The sequence below is a fragment of the Stenella coeruleoalba genome, assembly GCF_951394435.1.
Source record: "Stenella coeruleoalba genome assembly, chromosome: 4".
Lineage (NCBI taxonomy): Eukaryota > Metazoa > Chordata > Mammalia > Artiodactyla > Delphinidae > Stenella > Stenella coeruleoalba.
In genome coordinates this window covers 3,263,408-3,283,297 of record NC_137149.1, presented here as the reverse complement: position 1 = coordinate 3,283,297, position 19,890 = coordinate 3,263,408, and the positions used below count along the sequence as shown (strand labels likewise).

General features: G+C 59.4%; 1 protein-coding gene across 5 annotated transcripts in view; it reads left to right on the top strand.

Moving 5' to 3' along the window:
* The window catches only part of SH3TC1 (SH3 domain and tetratricopeptide repeats 1), a 49,367-nt gene that overhangs the window by 14,916 nt on the left and 14,561 nt on the right, over window positions 1–19,890 (top strand). For 3 of the 5 annotated variants that reach the window (XM_079920133.1, XM_079920132.1, XM_079920136.1), the window contains exons 2-11: window positions 3,677–3,861; window positions 7,380–7,451; window positions 9,742–9,869; window positions 11,183–11,288; window positions 12,041–12,187; window positions 12,800–12,980; window positions 13,791–13,867; window positions 14,670–14,865; window positions 18,059–18,192; window positions 19,835–19,873. In XM_079920133.1, the coding sequence (XP_079776259.1) occupies window positions 3,723–3,861; window positions 7,380–7,451; window positions 9,742–9,869; window positions 11,183–11,288; window positions 12,041–12,187; window positions 12,800–12,980; window positions 13,791–13,867; window positions 14,670–14,865; window positions 18,059–18,192; window positions 19,835–19,873 (1,219 nt within the window). In that variant the 5' untranslated portion in view covers window positions 3,677–3,722. Of the gene's footprint in view, window positions 1–3,676; window positions 3,862–7,379; window positions 7,452–9,741; window positions 9,870–11,182; window positions 11,289–12,040; window positions 12,188–12,707; window positions 12,981–13,790; window positions 13,868–14,669; window positions 14,866–18,058; window positions 18,193–19,834; window positions 19,874–19,890 lie in introns of those variants that run through there. The other 2 variants (XM_079920134.1, XM_079920135.1) reach the window with 2 other exon arrangements.

Here is a 19,890-nt window from a genome sequence, read left to right as displayed (position 1 = left end):
CTCAGTACGGGTCCAGAGAAAGCTCTGGCCAGACCTCCCCAAACCATCTCTTCCCTTTGTCCCGCCCGCATTTATTAAACGCAGCTGTAACCCAGGAGCACCAGCCTTTAATCCATTGACCTCCTTGTAGGTGGTGTTTTCATTCTCATTCTCTGGTGGGTAAACTGAGGCATGGGGCGGTGTTCTGGTGCCAAACTCCCGTCCCCTGGGTTTGGGTGCTGGCTGGGACCTGGGGCCTGTTGCTGACGCATCGGGTGGCCCAACAGTGAACAGAGCAAAGGGGCCAGAGGCCACAGGGAAGGACAGTCCCTGAGTCTCCGCAGGGCCGCCCGTGGGGGCTCTGGACACCCGCCAGGCTGCGGGCTGGGCGGCCCCTCCTGCAGTCGGGAGCCGGCAGCCTGTTGGGCTGAGCAAGGCTATTTTAGGACCCAGCAGGGAGGGACCCTCCCAGGGAGACAGAGCCCACTTCCTCACGCGGGCTGTGACCAGGAACCCCACGCTTACGACTGTCCCCGGCAGCCCTGCCTGATGGGCAGGCCCCTCATCAAGACTGGGAAGTCCCCTGAGCCCCGAAGCCTTCTGTTTTCTCAGGAAACCAGCCCTGAGCTGCTGGGGGCAGGCCTGTGGGGCAGGGACACAGGCGCTGATGGGCTGGTCCTGACTCCTGGGCGGAGGCGGGGACAAGAGTCAGACGCCCTGGGTGTGGGTTGTGCAAGATGCCTGGCTGTAGAGAGGGGGGGACGAGGACCCCGGCTGGGGGTTATAGAGACCCCACAAACAGGACCTGTGCAGGACAACGGGTCCAAGTGCCCTACTGAGATGCTTCAGAAGAGCAGAACAGCGGGGATAGCAGCCTGGCCTCCAAGCCGCGTAGCTGCGTGCTTCCCGGTCCCGACACCCACCTGTGACCAGGCCACGGTGCCCTCGATGACAGGTGTGGGGCTCGCCGTTTTCAGAGTAAAGAGAGGAAGGAAACAGACGATGGCTTGGCTGGGGGCTGAGGAGGGCCAGGCAGATGGAGCGGCACCCTGAAAGATGCCAGGAGGTCTTCGTGCGTGACAAGGGCGGGGATGGCCCCCGGGGACCAGGGCACAGGGAGTGCAAGGCACCAGGGCTTGAAATGACATTGGACATTTAACAAAGGTTGCTGGAGAATTCTGCAGCAGTGCTGCGTTCCTGGAACCTGCCGGTCCACGCTGCTTCTTCCTCTGGCAAGGGAGCACCCTCCGGCCTCCTCCCTCCTCCCTGGGGGCGAGGGGCTGCCTAGAAGGGTAGCAGGGTGGGCATGGACAGGGGTGTCTGTGTGGGGGGGGATGTGAGTGTGTGAGAGAGTGTTAATGTGAGAGTATATATATGTGTGTGTGTGTGTGTGTGTGTGTGTAGGGGGTTGAGTTGCCCCCCGCCTCGGAGCCCAGCCGGTTTCTCCATCTGTAGAACGGGGTGATGTCCTTTCCCCGCCGGCTGCAGTGCACCTGGCTGAGGCACCTGGCGCATGCAGGTGTTGACAAATACTTGCGTCTGAGGCCCTCTGGGAGCCTGTGGAGACTCGCCACCGCCCTGGGACAGCCTTGGGTCCGTAGTTCTGAAGAAAATACTCCTTGCTGGGTCTGACGGAGGTCCAGCTTCCCTTACCCTGGTGAAAATTCGAGGCAGGGAAGTGAACCCAAGGCTCCACCCCTCGCAGGTCCCACCTCCACTCTCTCCTCTGTCCTTTCTGCACAAATACAGGAACGAAACTTCCAAGGGATAGAACGCAGCCTTTCTCAGGGTTTAAGACGCTCTGGTGGCTCCTCTGTGCGTTCACGGGGCGCTCAGTGCTGTGCCCCCCGCAACCCTGCGTGCCCCGTGTCCTCTGCCCCAGCCCCCAGCCCCGAGCCCCCAGCCCCGGGGTGACGCGACAGCTGCCGCCATCCGCCCCTGCATCTGCTGCCCATTCTCTGCTGCAGGAAGCGGGTGGAGCCGGGAGGCCGGCCAGGGGCTCTCGGGGTTGTGCAGGCCCAGTGGGTTCTGAGCCCCATGCTCCTCATAGCGTCCTCTGGTCTCTGCTGGGCCCCCTGTTCCCCAGCACCCACCGCAGGACGGGGTGTGGGTCTGGAGGAGGCCACACCTGCTCTCCAGTTTGCAGTTTTGTCCCCAGGAAAGGGGCTCAGAGGTGCGCTCTCCTGTCTCCCTGTGCGTCCCGCTCTGTGCAGAGGGAATTCTTGCCGGCCTGGTCGGGGTTTGGGGTTGAACCCTCCCAGCTCTTCATCAGAGAACAGAGACCTGACAAGAGGAACTTCTCTTGCACTTGCTTCCCGGCCTTGCTGTTGCCCACCTCCGTGTGAGTGAGCGGGGCCATTCCTGTCCCCTCTGTCCCCGAGGTGGAAACTGAGGAGGGCGTAGTTGACTCCCGTCCTTGTGGATGGGGGCAGGGGCTCTGCCTCTGTGCCTCAGCCCCCAGCCCAGGCTGCACATCCGCCCTCCCTGTCACCTGTGCCTGGAAGGGGCTCTGTGTCCTGCTGTGTCCTCTAATTGGTGACCAAACCCCAGACCCTGGCAGCACCGTCTGTCGGGTCGGAAAGGGCCTCACTCCTCTCTGGCCCCAGGAAAGAGTGGTGCATAATGACCGACTCTCGGGGGGAGGCCCAAGGGCACCCCGGGAGTGGGGAGCGGTCTCTGGTTCCTCCCCGGCCACTTCCTCCTTTCCCTCCCTCTGCCACCTGCTTCTTCCCCTCACGGGGCAACGTGGGACCTGGCCCATTTCCTGCAAAGCTGGACAGGGTGAAGTCCTCTTCCGGTGAGAGAAACGGGGCCCACTGAGGCCCCCAGGACGCGGACTTAGTTATAAGGAGCAGCAGGACCCCCTGGGAATCCGAGGCTGGAGTCACAGCCCAGCTGAGCCCCGTATGCACTGGAGCTGCGTACTCTTCTCTCAGGAGATGCGCTGTCTTTGGGGGAGTCTGTCCCTCCCAGCCCTCGGTGGGTGGGAGGTGCAGTGGGCTTATCTCTAAACCACGGTCCCGGGATGTCCCAAGAGGACACCTGCTCTGTTCCCTGTTCCCACACGGCCTTTATTGCTTCCGTGTCGCGCTCGTTGCGGTGCGTGGGCTTCTCGTTGCTGTGGCTTCTCTTGTTGCGGAGCCCGGGCTCTAGGCGCACAGGCTTACACTAGTTGTGGCATGTGGGCTCAGTAGTTGTGGCACCCGGGCTTCAGTAGTTGTGGCACACGGGCTTCAGTAGTTGCAGTGCACAGGCTCAGTAGCTGTGGCTCGCGGGCTCTAGAGCGCAGGCTCAGTAGTTGTGGCGCACGGGCTTAGTTGCTCCGCGGCATGTGGGGTCTTCCCGGACCAGGGTTCGAACCTGTGTCCCCTGTATTGGCAGGCGGCTTCTTAACCACTGCGCCACTAGGGGAGCCCCGGTGGGAAGGTTTTGAGCAGCCTCCAGGTGCCAGGATCTGAGCTACCTCCTCAGGGTCTGTTGATGAGTGAGAATGGCCCCTACCCGCCCAGACTGTGCTGTCTGGAGGGGAAGTGGCCGGTGAGCAGAGCTCTGGAAGGATGCTCAAGGGTCCACCAGGCAAAGAGGAGGCGTTCTCTCCTCTTCCCCCAACTCTGGCGGCAGATCTGTGCTGGTGCTGGCCGCCTGTCTTCTTAGAGAGGTCCCCACTGCTGACCCCTGCACTCTCTTCTCTCCACAGAGGCCAGCCCGGCATGCCGGGCCCTTGGCGCTGAGTCCACTGCGTCATGGAGGGCCTGACGGGGAGGGGGCCCGTGGGGCCCCCGGGAGGCAGCGGTGGCCGCGAGGTCCAGAGAGCGGGAGTGAGTGCGTCAGCCGTCTGGGGGCGAGCAGGGCCTGAGGAGGCCAAGGCTACCGTGGGAAGCGGTGAGTGCGGCGTGTGCGTCCACCCTGCCGTCCATTGCACCCAGGATGCCGCTGGACGCCTGCACTGTCAGTGCTTGTGTTGAAGGAGGATATGCCCAGTGAGCATTTACGACAGAAGGGGGCCCACCTGGTGCTTCTCCAGGGCGCGGCGGGAGGGGCAGGGGTTGGAACCTCTAGAAATGCAGCTTTGGGTGCCCACAGTTCTGCTTTGTCCTTGGAGGTGAGTCCCGGGGATTCCTCAGGACGGGGCGTCCCTCATTCTTCCAGGAGCGCAAACCAAGGCCCAGGGAGGGGAAGGAAGCAGGGCCTGGGCCAGGCCCCGGGCAGGATTACTTCCTGAACAGCGGAGGATGAGGGGTGTGACCAGGGCAGAGCCGTCTCCCACCCGACCTGCCCATGTGCGCGCGAGAGGGGCTGTGCCGGGAGCAGGGCTGGGCCACGTGACGTGGAAACCCGAGGGGTGGCCTAGGAGATCTCCAGGACCCCTCTCCCTAACTTCTTGGGTCCTGGAGGCGAGGAGGGAAGGGCGGGGGGAAGGCTGAGGTGGGCCCAGGCCCCTCCCCGAGCCCGGGACAGCCTGTCCTCCTGTCCCTCCCTGGGCTTCCCTTCGTCACATCGTCACCTTCAGCCTGGTCACCTGCTTAGTTGCCTCCAGGGCTCAGCACATAGCAGCTGAGCACATATTGGAATGACGAAGGATCGATGCTTTGGGAGGATGGAAACAAAACCTCATACTCGGTGCCTGGCCCAGAGCCTGACGCCGTGCATGCTTGGCGATTAGAGGTATTTTTACACCTTGGCGATTAGCGGAATTTTTACACCTTGGCGATTAGCGGAGATGGGAAAGGTCGGGGTGGCCTCGTGGGTGCTGACTCCTGTAGTCAGACACCTGCCTGGCCTGGGGATCCCACTGGGCCGGGCGCCCTCCAGTGCTCGCCAGCACGCCACAGAGGAGCTGGGTTCCGCCGGATGCCTGGGGGCCAGACCAGCCTCCCGCACGGCAGCCCAGCCCCGGAGGGGCCGTGAGTCCTGGAGCACGGGGATTCCTGCCGTCGGTGCCGCGGCCAAGCCAGAAGCATTCTGACCGTGTTGCCAAGTGTTTCCTGCCCTAGCTGCCCCACAGCGCAGCTGGCATTGGCTGGCATTGGGGTGGACCTGTGAGCCCAGGCAGCGGGGTCTGGGAGCCCCTCCTGTCTTCCTGGGCTCTCTGGCCCCGAGTAGCCAAGTGGCCAGTGGACTCTCACCCCATCCACCCAGAGCCCCTTCCCGTTTCAGCTTCTTTTGCAAATTGACAACAAAAGTCACAAGAAATAATATAAATAATTCCCATGTACCCCACCCAGGTTCCTCAAATGTTGACATTTTACTATGCTTGCCTTCTGTCTTTCTGCATTCACAGATCTATTTATATTTCAGGACAGTTTAAGAGTAAACTGCAGACACAATGCCCCTTTATCCCCCAGTGCTCTGGCGTGTGTGTTTCCTCAAACCAAGACCTGCTCGTACAGAACCATTGTGCAATTTTTTCAAACTTCCAACTCTCCTGGTTTAAACAACACCATTATCTAATCTGCAGACGGACCTCACTCCCATCCTGCCATCTGTGCCCGTAATGTCCTTTCCACCAAAGAAAACCCTGGTCAGGCTCTGCGTGCTGTGGCCACGTGCCTGTGGAGCTTTCTAGCCTGGAGGTTGATACTTTGAAGATTCTGGGCCAGTATATTCTGTAGAACGTTTGGGTGCAGCTCAGTCCAAGCGTGGCAGGCAGGTGCTCTGGGCAGAAACACCGCAGAAGTGTTCGGTTCCCCTCCGTGCGGCCGACCAGGAGACCTCGATGTCCATTTGTCTGGTCCCTGGTGACATCCACGGCTCACGTCCATCCTTGATTAAGGAGATGTTTGACAGCGTACATGTCACTGTCAACGTCACCCTTCTTCCCTTTGTCATGAGTAAGGAGCCCGTGGGAAGATACTTGGGGACTTTGTGACTAGCCGGTTCCTCTGGTCCTAATCAAGGACTAGTTTTATCATCCGTGCAAGGTTCTTGACTGAAATCATAACATTACGATGGTTGCTAAGTGGTGACTTTCTAATGCTGCGTTCTTTTGACATTTGTTAATGGACCTTCCACTGAAGAGAAGAGCTGTCCCCTCTCCCCAGGTATTCATTGATTTATCTGAGCGTGGGTGGGCTCAGAGGTCTTTATTTCATTCTCTGGACTCTATCAGTTGCTGTCATTATTTATTTTGTTGTTCATATTGCCCCCGATTTCGTCTTGTGATGCACCTCCAGCATCCTGTGAGCACATCCTACTTTCTGGGACAAAAAGAGGCTCACATCTCATCTCTGCTCTCCCTGTCGTAGCCCTGGAATCAGCCGTTCCTCAAGGAACCCTGGCTTCTCAGGGGGAGGACGGAGCTTAAAGCCGAGATCTGGGTGCCGTGCCCTTGTTCGGATTTGACAGGCATTTCTGAGCCCCCGCTCTGGGGATGCAGAGCAAGGAAGGGCTGGAAATGGGCTCTGACCACACAGGCTTAGGGCTGGTATAACGTAGGTGGGGAGAGAGCAGCAATGAGCCTATCGTTTTGCACGGTCCAAGGCCAACGTGGCAGCACCGTGCCCACGGCTGAGCGGTACTTCCCCGGGGTGAAGAGGCTGCAGTGAGGTTCAGCACCGTCTCTCGGAACCACAGGTGCTTCCAGATCAGATCCCCTTTGATCTGAAGGCCCTGATTGCTCATCCCATTGTACAGATGAGAACCGAGCAGGGCAGAGACGGGTGTGTGCGTGGAGGGGCCTGGCCGAGATGCAGACTGGGAGCTGGCTTCCCGGCTGGGGGCTGGGGGCTGGGGGCAGGGACAACCAGCAGAGGACCGGCCTCACAGGCCAGTCAAAATCAGAATGCAGCCCCATCTGCCACAGACCCCGAGTTCCCCCTGGGCTGTCACCGGTCCTCTGTGGTCAACAGAGTAAAGGCCCCCAAAGAAGTCCACATTCTAGTCCCCAGAACCTGTGCGCACACACACGTTACCTCCGCGGCCAAAGAGACTTTGCAAAGGGGATTAAGGATCGTGAGACGGGAAGATTATCCTGGGGTCAGAGTCACAGAGAGGTTGGAGATGCTGTGCTTTGGGGATGGAGGAGGGGCCTCGAGCGAAGGAATGCGGGCCCCTCTGGAAGCTGGAGAAGCAAGGACACAGATTCTCTCCTGGAGCCTCCAGAAGAAAGGAACCAGCCCTGCCCACACCTTGTTTTGTCCCAGCAAGACCCGTCTCAAACCCCAGAACAGCAAGATAACACTGTTGTTTCCAGAAGCCTCTAGGGTAGGGTAATTAGTAACGGCACAGCAGGAGACTCATAGCCTCCGACCTTGTTGGGCTTTATGACCCTGGAGGAAGGGTGTGAACGGTGGTTTATAGGGGTGTGGACATACCTTTCTTCTGGAAATACCTGGGGGCTGGCGCCTGTAGCTGAGAGTTGCCTGTTCTCACCTTAATCACAGGATCCTGCTCTGTTACAGACGCTGCCGCCCCTGGCGTTTCTCCACCGGCTGCTGGGCCCTCTCCTGGCCAGATGGGCTCCTACCCCACAGGTAGACGTCCTGGGCGCTACGCCACGCGTCGGTGTTAAGTCTGGGCTGGGGACGTGAATGTGGGATCCCTGGGCGTCCCCCCTTCCCTCCGGCCTCACCCATCCCGTGGGCTCCTGGTTCAGGAGCGTCTAACCCAGCCTTCTCTAATGTGGACGCCCTGCTTTAAGGTCACCCTGAATGAGAGGCTTGTTAAACACTGATGCCTGGGTCCTGCCGGGGTCTGGGGTAGGGCCCAGGACTCTGCATTTTCCACTTGGGGACAGGGTTCGCCTGCACGTGCAAAGGGCTTCCCTCGACTCTGTGTTTGCATCTGCCCACACAAGAGGGGGGCACGGCCCTGGAGGCTGCATGCAGGGGAAGTGAAACCCCAGGAGGGACACCCTGGGGGGGCAGGGGGATGGCAAGGGCCCTCGGGAGAGGCATCGGGGGACTGCTTCCGGGGAGGGGCTCCGAGGACGGAACGGCGGGACTTCCGCAGGGCGCTGATGGGCGGAGGGGGGCAGCAAGAAGCCCCTAACGCCGGAGACCCGACTCCCGAGCCCCAGCTGTGGGGGGCATGGAGACCCCAGCGTTGTCAGCCGCCCACCTTGGCCGTGACAGCCGCCCGTCCTCCGGCTTTTGCTTCGGGTGGGCAGCGCTGCCTGTGGTCACTCGGGATGACCAGGACTGTTGAGCAACAAGGGAGATTATTATGTGATTGACAATTCAACCCCACCCTCTTACGGGAGTAGGAGGGGTCACTTGTTAGAACCGGTTGGGAAATGCTGGGCTGGCTTCCTGCTGGGGGAGGGGCCTGATTCCAGATCCCAGATGTGCTCCTTTGCTCCTGCCCTGGCCCCCAGGAGCGGATGGGGATGTCTGCTCGAGGGTCCCCTAGCTGGAAAATTCCAAGGCAGGTGCAAGGCTTATTCAGAGGGTGTGAGGAATCTCCCTCCCCCTCTCCGCGTCCTGGCCCTCTTCCTCTCTCCCTCTCTCTTCTCCCCTCCCCCTGCCCATCCTCTCCCCTTCACCTCCCCTCTCCAGTTTTGGAACAGCCCATGATCTGAGGATCCCTGCGGCCAGGAGGCCTCTCAGGGGGACGGGGTGTGGGTGGGCAGGGGACATTTGAGCTGGGATCCAATCATAGCGCACCAGCCAGGCCAGGAATTGGTCTGGGAGAGGGTGCTTCAGGTGGAGGACAGGGTGAGTGCAAAGGCCCTGGGGTGGGTTGGGGGGGGAATGCCTCGATGTCTCAGGGCATCAGAGAGGCGGCCACAGGCTGGAAGGGAGGGGGAGGAGAGGTGGGGCTCTGCGGGGCGGGGTGAAGCGCAGGCTGCTCCAGGCTGTGCCTGGAAAGGTGGAAAGGATCCGCATTTTATTCTTCCCGAGAGGCAAAACCACCGGGGCTGCGCTGTCTAATACAGTAGCTACCTGTGGCTGTTTATGTTTAAATTGAACTTAAAGAAAATTAAAAATCCAGTTCCTCAATTACACTGTCCACATTTCAAGAGCTCAGGGCCCTATGTGGCTGGTGGCCTCTGTGCAGGACAGTGCAGAGAGCAAACATGTCCATTGCTGCAGAAATTTCTGGGGAACAGCAATGCCCGGAGGGCTGAGAGCCAAGGCGTTCCATAAGCCAGAGCTGGCTGGGAGGGGACCCTCTGGCCCTCTGTGGACCAGAGAACCATCTGGAGGGAGGGCCAGGGCTCAGACACTGCTCAGGAGGCCCTATGGGGCGGGGCCACGGTGAGGGGTGAGCACGGTGCGTTCAGCCTGGTTTTGCAGGTGGGTCAGTGGGCTTCGCTTGTGGACCAGCCAGGGGTGTGTGAGGGAAGGAGGTGTCGTTGGTCTGAGCAGGGTGGGGGAGGCGGTCCTTCTGGAGATGGTAAAGAAAGGAGGACAAGCCAGTTTTGGGTGCGGGGGGCGATGAAGAGTTCTAGGATGCCCGTGGGGTGTCTGCTGGAGTTTGGATGTCCCGTTGGAGCCCAGGCGTGGAAGCAGTCGGGGCTGGAGGTCACGGTGACTTGGGACCATTTGCTGAATGCCTGCCCTGTGCTGGCCTGTCCTGGGGCTGTGACACAGTCCGCTTCCTCCCATCTCTGTAAGATGTGGGTAGCACGTAACTCATTTACCACCAAAGAAACTGGGCCTCAGGGGAGAAAAGCACCTGTGCAGAGTTCTCACAGGCAGTGCACGTGGGCTGTGAATCCGGGTCCCCGTGATTGTGGGCGAGGGCCCTCAGGGAGGGGAGAGCACCTCACAGAACTGGCCTGGGCCAGGGAAACTGCCCACCTTCATCTTCCCCTTTCAGACCTGACTTTGCAGCTGCTGGCCGTGCAGAGGAAAAGCGGATTGCCCGACCCCAGCCTGCAGCAGGTCCTGCGGGGCCGGCTCCGTCTTCTGGAGAATGACAGCTGGGAGGTAGCCCGTGCTCTCGGGGTGAGTCTGGCTCCTCGGGGGGCCTGGGCGGGCAGAGGTGCAGGGGATCCACGCTTGTGAATGGGGTCGAGGAGGAGAGGGCAGTGGACGTAGGAGGAGGTCTGTCCATGGTGTCCAGACCTTACCTGATGGTGCCACACTGGGGTGACTCGTCCCCCGTCTGCTCTCCTGGCTGTCTGGCTCCGGGAACAAGGGTCACACAGCCCCAGACACACGTGGGCCACCACTTTCTGAATGCCCCAGTCCCTTTCTCCATGGACGCCCCACCCTGCTAGGAGTTTGAGTCTCTTCATAGGGAGCAAAAAGGACGGCTGTGAGTTGATTTTATTCTCTGCTTGATTTGTTGGTGACGGGCCTCGCACAGACGGACGGTGTGTCAGGAGGTTGGTGGGGGAGGAGGCTGAGCTGGGCGACCTCCCCATGGCCTAGGGTTGAGAGGCCACAACCTGACCTTGCGCTCAGCCTGGCCTGACCTTGGCCGAGGTCCCTCGGCCTCTGTGAACGCAGCTTCCTCAGCCACATACGGGAGATGCGTAGCTTTATCACGCCACGGAGCTGCCGTGAGGACCTGCGAGCAGCGGGCACGGTGCACCCAGCTCGGTGCTCTGCAGGGGGGCTGCCCCTGTGATGCCCGTCCTGGGTGCCTGCTGGCTCTGGGCTGAATCCCGGCTGTCCCAGGGTCAGACCTCGGAAAGGAACCGGGACCTTATTTCTTAATCCAGATGGAGATGATAATAGTACCCTCTCCCCCTTGGTCAGCGTCAGCTGGTGTCACTTTTAATGCCCCAGCACCACCAGGAGTGTTCATGGGATGGGTGACAGGAGAGGGGATGCTGGACCTGCCACAGAGGGTGCAGGTCCAGGGCATGGAGGCTGTGAGCTCCGGGAAGGAGTGGGGCTTGGTACAGCCCTGGGGAGCCACAGCTGGCTTGAGAAGCAGGAGAGGAGCAGCTTGGTTGTAAAGGGATCAGCTCTGTGCTTGCTGTCCATATCAGGGTCACTTAAAAAAAAATTAACTAATTAATCTGTGCCGGGTCTTAGTTGCGGCGAGCGAGATCTTCATTGCAGCTTGCGGGATCCTTGGTTACAGCATGCACTCTTAGCTGCGGCATGTGGGATCTAGTTCCCTGACCAGGGATCGAACCCGTGCGCCCTGCATTGGGAACGTGGAGTCTTACCCACTGGCCCCCACCAGGGAAGTCCCGCCAGGGTCACTTCTGCAAAACGTTTCTACTGCGTGGCTCCGTCCTCCTGATGGGCAGACGCCCCAAAGCCACTGGGACTGTTTCTCATTTCTGTTTCTTCCCCGTAAGGAGCTATCGGCCAGGCTGCTGTCCATCCACAGTGACCAGGATCGGGTTGTGGTGACGTTTAAGACTTTTGAAGAAATCTGGAAGTTTTCCACCTACCACGCTCTCGGTAAGGCGGTGACCCTCGCAGACCCCGTCATGGGGACGCGTGTCACACACCAAGCGTTTTATGTTACCAGTCGGGGCTTTAGACTAAGTTAGTTCATGATGGCCTCTGCGGACGTCACCTGTTCTCAGTGAGGTTGTGATGGGCGGAGTCGCAGATGCATACGGGTCTGAGCGCAACTCGCCCCCAGGGCAGCTGAGCTCTCATTGGCCGAGCACAGACCAGGAAACCCTGTTTCAACCTCAACCCAAGTGCTTTCTTTCTGAAACATTCCCTGTTCTAAGGGAGACTTTGGCCGTCGAAGTGCGTCTCCTGGGGAAACTTGCTGCCCCACTCCCGCACTCTCTCAGGAACCTGAGGGCTGAGGAAGTGAGAAATTAGACTCACAGTGACCGTTTCTTGTGCCCCTGGAGCAGGGCTGTGCCCACGCCTGCAGCGCACGTGATCTCCTTGATCTCCCGTCCCATCTCATAGAAGAGGAGACCGAGGGTCTTAGAAGAAGTAACTAGACCCCGCCCGAACTTCCCAGGGCACAGGGAGGCAGATGAGTTGTCCACCATCACGGCTGGTCCTCTCGCAGCCCAGATGGTCTGACCTGTGGCCTGCCCAGGTAGTGGACGGTACCACGAGTCCCCAAGGACCGGGTGGTCCATCTCCCTGGGCTTGGTCGGCGCAGGGCTCGGCCAACACCCAGCCATCAGGGCTTCCCTGCCGCCGGCCTGGAGCCCACTGGTAACCAGGGCTGTCTGCTCCAGGCTTCACTCATCACTGCCTGGAAAACCTGCTTGTGGACCAGACCTTCTGGCTGCTTGAGCCTGATGAAGACCAGGAGACGGCCATCCAAGTCCACGTGGATGAGGAGGCCTTGAAGCTGACGCACGAGAGCCTCCTTTTCCAGGAAGGTGAGTGCTGCGCAGGCGATGGTGACCTTGGGTAGCTCCTCGCCGGGCTGGGGACGCCCCGGGGCCGCAGGCAGCCTAAGGGCTCTGGAGGTGCCGGAGACTGAGGGCGCTTGGGGCAAGGAAAAGCCCCCCCAAGAAATAACAGAAAAGGGGTTTGGCCAGCGCCCCCCTAAGCCCAAGTTCCTGACGGAGCTATTGCTCCCAGTACCTCGGTGGCCTCACCGTTGGGCCCCGAGGCCGCAGCAAACAGGCCATTGGCTGCCTGCCCTTCCTCAGCCACAGAGTGGACAAGAGGAGGCCGCTGCGGTCCAAGAAGGAAGGGCCCTTGCGATCACATGTCGAGCCCCTCAGAGCCCAGACAGGGAAACTGAGGCCCAGAGAGCCTGAGGCTGAGCCAGGCTCCCGGGCAAGTCCCGGCGGAGTGGGGACTCCAGCCCAGGTCCAGCCTCCAGGTCTGGGCCCCTGGGGCCTCCAGTGTCTTTCTGTGAATGCAGAAACTGGGGTGGGGGAACCCCTGCAGGTATCCCTGGTGGAGAACAGGTAGTCCCGCCTGCAAACTACAGCTGCACCTGTGTCCAGCCGCCTGAATGACCACCCTCTGCCGCTTTGAAGGGCCTTTCTTTGTGCTGTGTCCTGACCACCATGTGAAAGTGATGAACGGCCTCCAGCCCCTCGGGCAGGCTTCGGGGTTTCCCCGGGCAGAGGCGGCCCTGCCAGTGGACTCTTTGGCCCCCAGCCACAAGACATCCTCAGAGGAGCGGACAGCCGCGGAGCCCTTGATTCCGTTCCATCAGTAGGTACCGACCTTTGTTTCTCTGCTTCCTGTGGGTCCAGCGTGTTGTCCGGCCTCCCGGAGACTCCCCCAGGCCCGGGTCCAACCGTAGGCCAAGGCGGGTAAACGGGAACCGGTGTGAGCCCGAGGCAGACCTGGCCACGACCCCTTCTGCTATTTTCAGTGCGTGGCTTCAGCTAAGCCAGTCCAGGTCTCTGGGCCTCAGGGCTGCCACCTGCACAGCAGGACAGCGACACCTCCCAGCAGCGCTGTCCTGGGATGGGATGGCCTGGGAGTGTACGACATGGGGCTCTGGCTTCCTGCTCTAGCTTGTTCTGGAAAGCTGTTGCGGGAGCTACATAGCCTGTGCTCATAGCAAGGGAGCACGCAGGGATGTGTGCAGATAAGAACCAAGGCAGGGACGGCCTGGGGAAGGCAGGGACAGGTAACACGCAAGTTCATGCTCGTGTGCTGAACGTGGGGCGTAAACTTGGCTTGAGCTTCCTGGCGGCCAAAGCAAAGAGAGAAACTGCATCTCCTCATGTTCAGTGTCTATGAAATGACAGTCTGTGGCTGAGTTTCTCTCCCGGGGTGATGGAGGGAGGTCCCCGAGGATGCCAGCGTGAGGGACGGCAGGAGACACCTGGGCTGGGGGCCGTGGGGCATGGCTGGAGCTGAAGGCCGCGCACCTGGGCGTGTGTGTGTGCACGCACACGTGCAGTGGGGGCAGGTGGTGGATTTCGCTCGGGTCCCTGGGGGCCGTTGACCTGTCCAGCCTACACACAGTTTCAATCTGCCCTAAACCTAAAATCCTCTCTCATCCCACTCCAGGTGGGCTCTTAGGGTCCCCTGGGACCCCATCAACGACTCCATGGGTGGACCTGTGACGCCGGACATCCAGCAGATGGGTAAGTATTTCCACCGGCTCCTCCCCTGGGGAAGAGGTGGGTGAGGAAGGGCGGGCACCGAAGCTTCTGCGCCCACCCTGAATCCTCCCCAAGGCAGAAGAGGCAGCTAGAATCCCCTCCAGTTCCTGAGGCAATAACAGAGGCTCAGAGAGGTCCACTGGCTGGTCCAAACTCACACAGCACATGGGGAGGCCAGGCCGGGGTCCCTGGGCACCCCACCTCTAGAGAGTAACTTCCACACCCTATTTGACCAGCACTTCTGCAACTTCTGCTCTCTTTCTGGCACTGGGTCAGACACCTCGGAGGGCCCTCAGACGGTGGAGGTGGGGTGGGCAGGGCCCCGGCTGAATTCGCCACGTGTGCAAATGGAGGAGCGAGAGGCAGGGGTCTTGTTTAGAAAAGACGGCCTGGGTCCCTGGTCCAGTGCACTGGCTCTGCCCCAGGCTGCTTGCTGTCTGGGTGGCCTGTGGACCTGTTAAGTGGACATAAGGCCCCGTGGGAGGACACTTACAGCTGGATTTGCCCTGGGTGGGCCCTGGCCTTGGAGGCCGACAGCCTGGGCCGAGTTAATCGACATCCCCAGGCCTCAGTTTCTTCTCCTCAGCGTGGGGGTAAAGAGGCCCCGCTTCAGGTACCGCATGGATGTCCAGCCCCTCGTGTGCGGCAGCCCCGCACCCTGGCCAGGTGCTAAGCCAGTTCCTCAGCAGGACGGCATGTTCCCTGGCCAGGACACCACCCCTGCGGCCGAGGGCCGCCCGTCCCTATACCCCCCAGCACTGACCGTGTGGCCTCCTTCCTGCAGCTGTGGGCCTGGCCTCGGCCGTGGCGGACTGCCAGGGCTCAGGGCCCGAAGAGATGACCTTCCGAAGCGGTGACCACATCGAGATCCTGGGCGCCCAGGTGCCCGGCCTGCCCTGGTGCCTGGGCCGGCACGCGGCCTCCGGCCAGGTCGCCTTTGTGCAGACGAGCCTCATCAGCGCGCAGGGCCAAGCGTCTGAGTGAGTGGCTGAGGCCTCGCCCCCTTCTGACTCCACCCCTCCCCCCCGTGGGAAGCCTACCCCGTCCACCTGCTTCCCAGGTGGCAGACCCGCAGTGTCCTGGACGGCACCTCCTGCCCCTCCCTAGCCCCTCTTCCTGGTCGTCACTCCCACCTCCGTCCCCGGGGCTGGGCCTAGCCCAGGGCCACCCCACTGTCCCCAGGGCATGGCTTCAGCTTCCTGTCTGGACCCCTCCTGCCCTTCCTCCAAGTGCTGCCAGGTTTGGTCCCTGAAATACAAAGGTGTCCACGTGCACAGGTGTCCTGGGGCTGCGGGGACAGCACCACAGACTGGGGACTTAAAACAACAGACTGGAGGCCGGACGTCCAAATCACGGTGTGGCCAGGGCCGAGCTCCCGCTGGGGGCTCCTCGGGAGGGGACTTCCCGCCTCTTCCAGCTCCTGTGGCTTCAGGCGGTCCTCGTGGCCACATCACCCCAACCCCTGCCTCTGTTCGCGTGGCTTCCTCCCTGTCTGTCCTCTCGTCTGTCTCTTGTAAGGGCACCAGTTGTTGGATTTAGGGACCATCCGGATAACCCAGGACCATCTCCTCATACCAGGAGCCTTGACTTGGTCACGTTTGAAAAGACCCTATTATTTCCAAATAAGGTTGCCTTCTGAGGGTCCAGGGGAACATGGGTTTGGGGGGAACGTTATTCAAGCCAGTACACCCTGCCATTCCCCTTCATAAACCCCTTCGAAGCTTTGGGCCTGTCTTTCAAGGCCTTTTGCAACCCAGGCCCTGGTCACCCCCAGTTTCGAAGGCCACCACTCACCATTGTGTCACCCTGAGGCCAGCGTGCGGGTTGGCTCACCCCTTCTAGAACGATTCTGGGTTATGCGCCTCCCTCTACGTGAGATGTCCCCTCCACCCCGACCATCCCGTTTTCCTGGGGGCTCTCCATGGCCCCTAGTCTCACCTCCAATGGCTCATCCCTGGGCGCACCCTTCCTGGCTGTGCTCTACTCCCCGTGTTACCTCCCCACCCCCATCCAGGGGATTCTGAGCCAGGACTGTCTGGTCACCTCCAAGTCCCCACTGCCTGGCCCTGGGCAGCAGCAGGGGGGCCTTGAGAGAGTGGTCAGCCGGCACAGCTGTGCTCTTGACCTTTTGTGGTTAAGACCTCAGCCCAGGGGTCAGTGTAGAGAAAGGACCCTTCACTGGGTCAGCGTCTGCCCCTCGGACGCACTGTGAGATGCTCGTCCTCGGCGCCCCACTAGCCCTGACGTACACACCGTCTCATTCTTGTCTGACACCTGAGACAGACCAACGCCTCCCAAACCAAGTCTCAGAGGCCACTCTGGCTTCATGACCTGTCGCACCAGTCCCTCTGTTTCCTAATTCAAGTGTCTGTCTGCTCCATGGCCTCCTGTTCATCAGAAACTGTTTGAAGCTGGGCTGGGCTCGGATGCCCAGAGCAGCAGCTAGACCCAAGTTTCCCAAAGTGTGTTCCCCCCAGGGCTCCATCTCAAACTTCATCAGTGACGGTGTGCTTTCCACACGCCCTGGCTGCTGGTCCACGGGGATTCCCAGCGCAAGGAAGGCACCCAGAGTCTGAAACTTTTCTTTTTCCTGTTGAAACGCGTTCTTCACACTTGACCTCCAGACAACACTACTTTTTTTTTTTGTGGTACGCGGGCCTCTCACTGTTGTGGCTTCTCCCATTGTGGAGCACAGGCTCCAGACGTGCAGGCTCAGCGGCCATGGCTCACGGGCCCAGCCGCTCCGCGGCATGTGGGATCTTCCCGGACCGGGGCACGAACCCGTGTCCCCTGCATCGGCAGGCAGACTCTCAACCACTGCGCCACCAGGGAAGCCCCAGACAACACTATTAGCTGTTGTTTTGTGGAACACTCCTTAGGCACCCTTGGTCATCATCTCTGGGGAGACCACAACGGCTCAACAGACGTCTGGGCTCCATGTGACTTAAACCTGTCCTGAGCTTGCTGACGGGCTGAGCTGCAATTGCTGTGGGAATGAGCCAGTCTGTTTTGCCCTCCCTTAACCCAGAAGGGTGACGGGGCCCAGTGCCATTGGTCCTGTTTACAGCTGGAGAAGCCCTAACAGCTTCCCTCATTCACTCAACAGATGTTTACCAAACATCTTTCCTATTCCAGATCTGAGTCTTTTATCTTCTGTGTAATGAGCATTCTGGTAGCTATTCATTTCTTTTAACTTTATTTTGACATAATTTCAGACTTAGGGAAAAGATACAAAAAGGGCATAAAATTCCTGGATGTCCTTCACCCAGGTTGCCCAAATGTTGACATGTTATGATGTTTACTTTCTCCTCTTTTTTTTTTTTTCTATGGGAGTCAGTTGCAAACACAATGTCCCTTTACCCCTAAATAATGCGATATGTGTTTCCAGAAATCAGGACATCATTTGCGTGACCAAAATCAGGAAGTTAACGTTGATAGAATCCTGTTTCTGCAGACCTTAGATTTTACCACATTTTCCGGTAATTCCCTCTATAGCCAAAGAAAATTCCAGACCCCATGTGAGCACCTGTCTGTCTCTTTAGTCTCATTTCCTTGATCTGAGACAGTTCCCTGTTCTCTTTGTCCTTTAGGACACCGACACTTTTGAGGAATACAGGCCTATTGTATCGAATGTCCTGCAATCTACCCTAAGGTTTTCTTTAACTTCTCAAAAGAGCTCCCTCTAAGTTCCAAAGTACGTGTGAAAGTTTCATATTTTGCTGGTAATTTAGCCCTGTAAGCAGAAGTTGCCTCCCCCTCCCTGTCTCCTTCCTGTTTTGAGTTTTCGGAGCACACACGTGCCCTGAGCTCGTGTTGTGTGAGGCTCTGTGTGGAGCTTACAGTGTGGAGGAATTGAGTCTGCCTGCAGCTGTCATGGCCGGCCTTGCAGGGGAAGGGGCATTTAAGGTGGGGCTTTGAAGGCTGCCCAGGAGCTCACCTTCCCAGGATGCTGTGACCAGCTGCATCTGTCATGGCATTTCCCACTCCTGGGCGTCTGCCTCTGGCCAGACAAAGCAACCTTAAGAGCAGGATCTATTTTGTTTTTATCTTGGTGTCTTCACCGCTGGGCACAGGATAGGTATGCAGGGACCATCTGTCAAGTGAGGGAGTGGAAAAGGGTCTTTGTGTGAAATCTTGGAAACGTGCAATCTAAATGCACTTTATTTTTTCCAGCTTGGAAAATGTGATTTTTCTCAATGAAGAGGAAAGGTCTTTCTTCAGCAGCGAAGGACGCTTTTCTGAGGAGGATGCCAGGCAGCTACTCAGGAGAACGTCCAGCACGGACGTCTGCACTGTGTACAGCTTGGGTAGGTGTGTGGGGTGTTGGGGGGCGCTCTTCCCACCCCCCTCGGGATGACTGCGGGCCCCTCTCAGGACCCGCCGCTGGTTACACCCTACAGCCCATGATTTAGGACAGTTTTCTCGGGGCAGACTTCTGGAAAGACCACGAAGGGTGCAGAGCTGTCCCGTGGCTGAGACCCCATCAGCCCTATTCGGTCGGCACCGGGCTCTGAGTTTGGACTGTCCATTCAGCAGAGCTTTGGATGGACCTGCTTAACCCACTGTTCACAGCGGCACCCACCCCGCTTCCCTTCGGGAATGTTCTGCTTCCTCCGTCACGCCACAGTAATGAATGCCAGCCCCTGGGCTCTTAAAGGTGACCAGCCAGTTGCTGTCACTGCCTTCCTGGTAGGTGGGGACATGCCGGGCCAGACACAGAGGAGCCAGGGTGAGGGGCCGGGAGATGCAGGAAAGCGGGCCCGAGCCTCCCAGCTGCCCGAGGATGGGCCTCAGCGAAGCCTTTCCTCCGCTAACTCCAGGTGCCCGCCTAAGGCCCCCTGCTGCACTGGGGCAGGGCCAGCGTGCGGGCCCCGGGCTGCAGTGCAAATCGTAGATGAAGGAAGCGTGTCAGCAGCCACAGCGAAAGGAAATGCAGCAGAGGGGACGGTGCTGGAGCAAACTTACCCCCAGCTCCCACGGGTCGTGGGGACGTAACGTTACAGCTCATTCCTTCACCCCTCTGGATGGAGATAAACGCTCGCATGTGTACACACCCACACAGATATACGCACACACATGCACACACACTCAGATGAATACATACAGACACACTCAGAGCCATACACGTACACCCACATACCCACCATGTACATACACATATGCACACACTCGTGAATACACACATATGTACACATACGTGTACCTATGTACACACATCCACACATATGTCACATGCACACACACATCTTTTCTGCCTGCTTGCTGCCACGTGTTATAAGGCTTTTCCTGCCAATATTAGATTTAAACTTTCGAGATCCCACAAATCAGTTTTTCTTCCTAAACAGGCATACTTAAATTTGACCTTGGCGTATCAGGCTTAAGCCAGCCTGGCCCACGATTTCTTCTCTTTCTGCGGAGGCCGCGCTGGGACCCTCGTTTGCGGGGTGTTGTGGGATCCTCTCTGCCGGGTGCTCCGTAGTTGGCAGCACGTCACACTTCCCATGTGTCTTTGCAGCTCTTTTTCTCCTTTGGTTTCTATGGCAACGCCGTGGGCAATTAGCGCCAGCCCATTTTCAGGAGGTGGGAACTGAGGCGCTGGCAGTGGGAGAGGAGGGGTTCAATCCCAGATCTGCCGCCCTGCCCCTGGGAGAGCTGACGGGATCAGTGGGGAGCGCGTCCCCTGTTCCCAGAGCGGGAGCTGCAGAAGTCGTCAGCCTCTCAGGGAGGATGGAGTCCTGCAGGGGAGGCCTAGGGCGGGGACACGTCCTGGAAGATATGGCTCCTCGGCCAGTGCCCCACCCCACCCCCGGCCCAGTCCGTTTCCCCTCAGGGAGCTGGTGTCAGGGACGTTACGATTCTGGTGCGCACCCCCCCCGCCCCGCCCCGACTTGGCCCTGGACACACAGGGTGCTGGCCGGACGGTGATGCTTTCCTTCTCTCCCTTTTCAGACACAGAAGAAGCTGAGATGCAGCAACAGGAAGAACATGGTACGTTCTTCCCACAC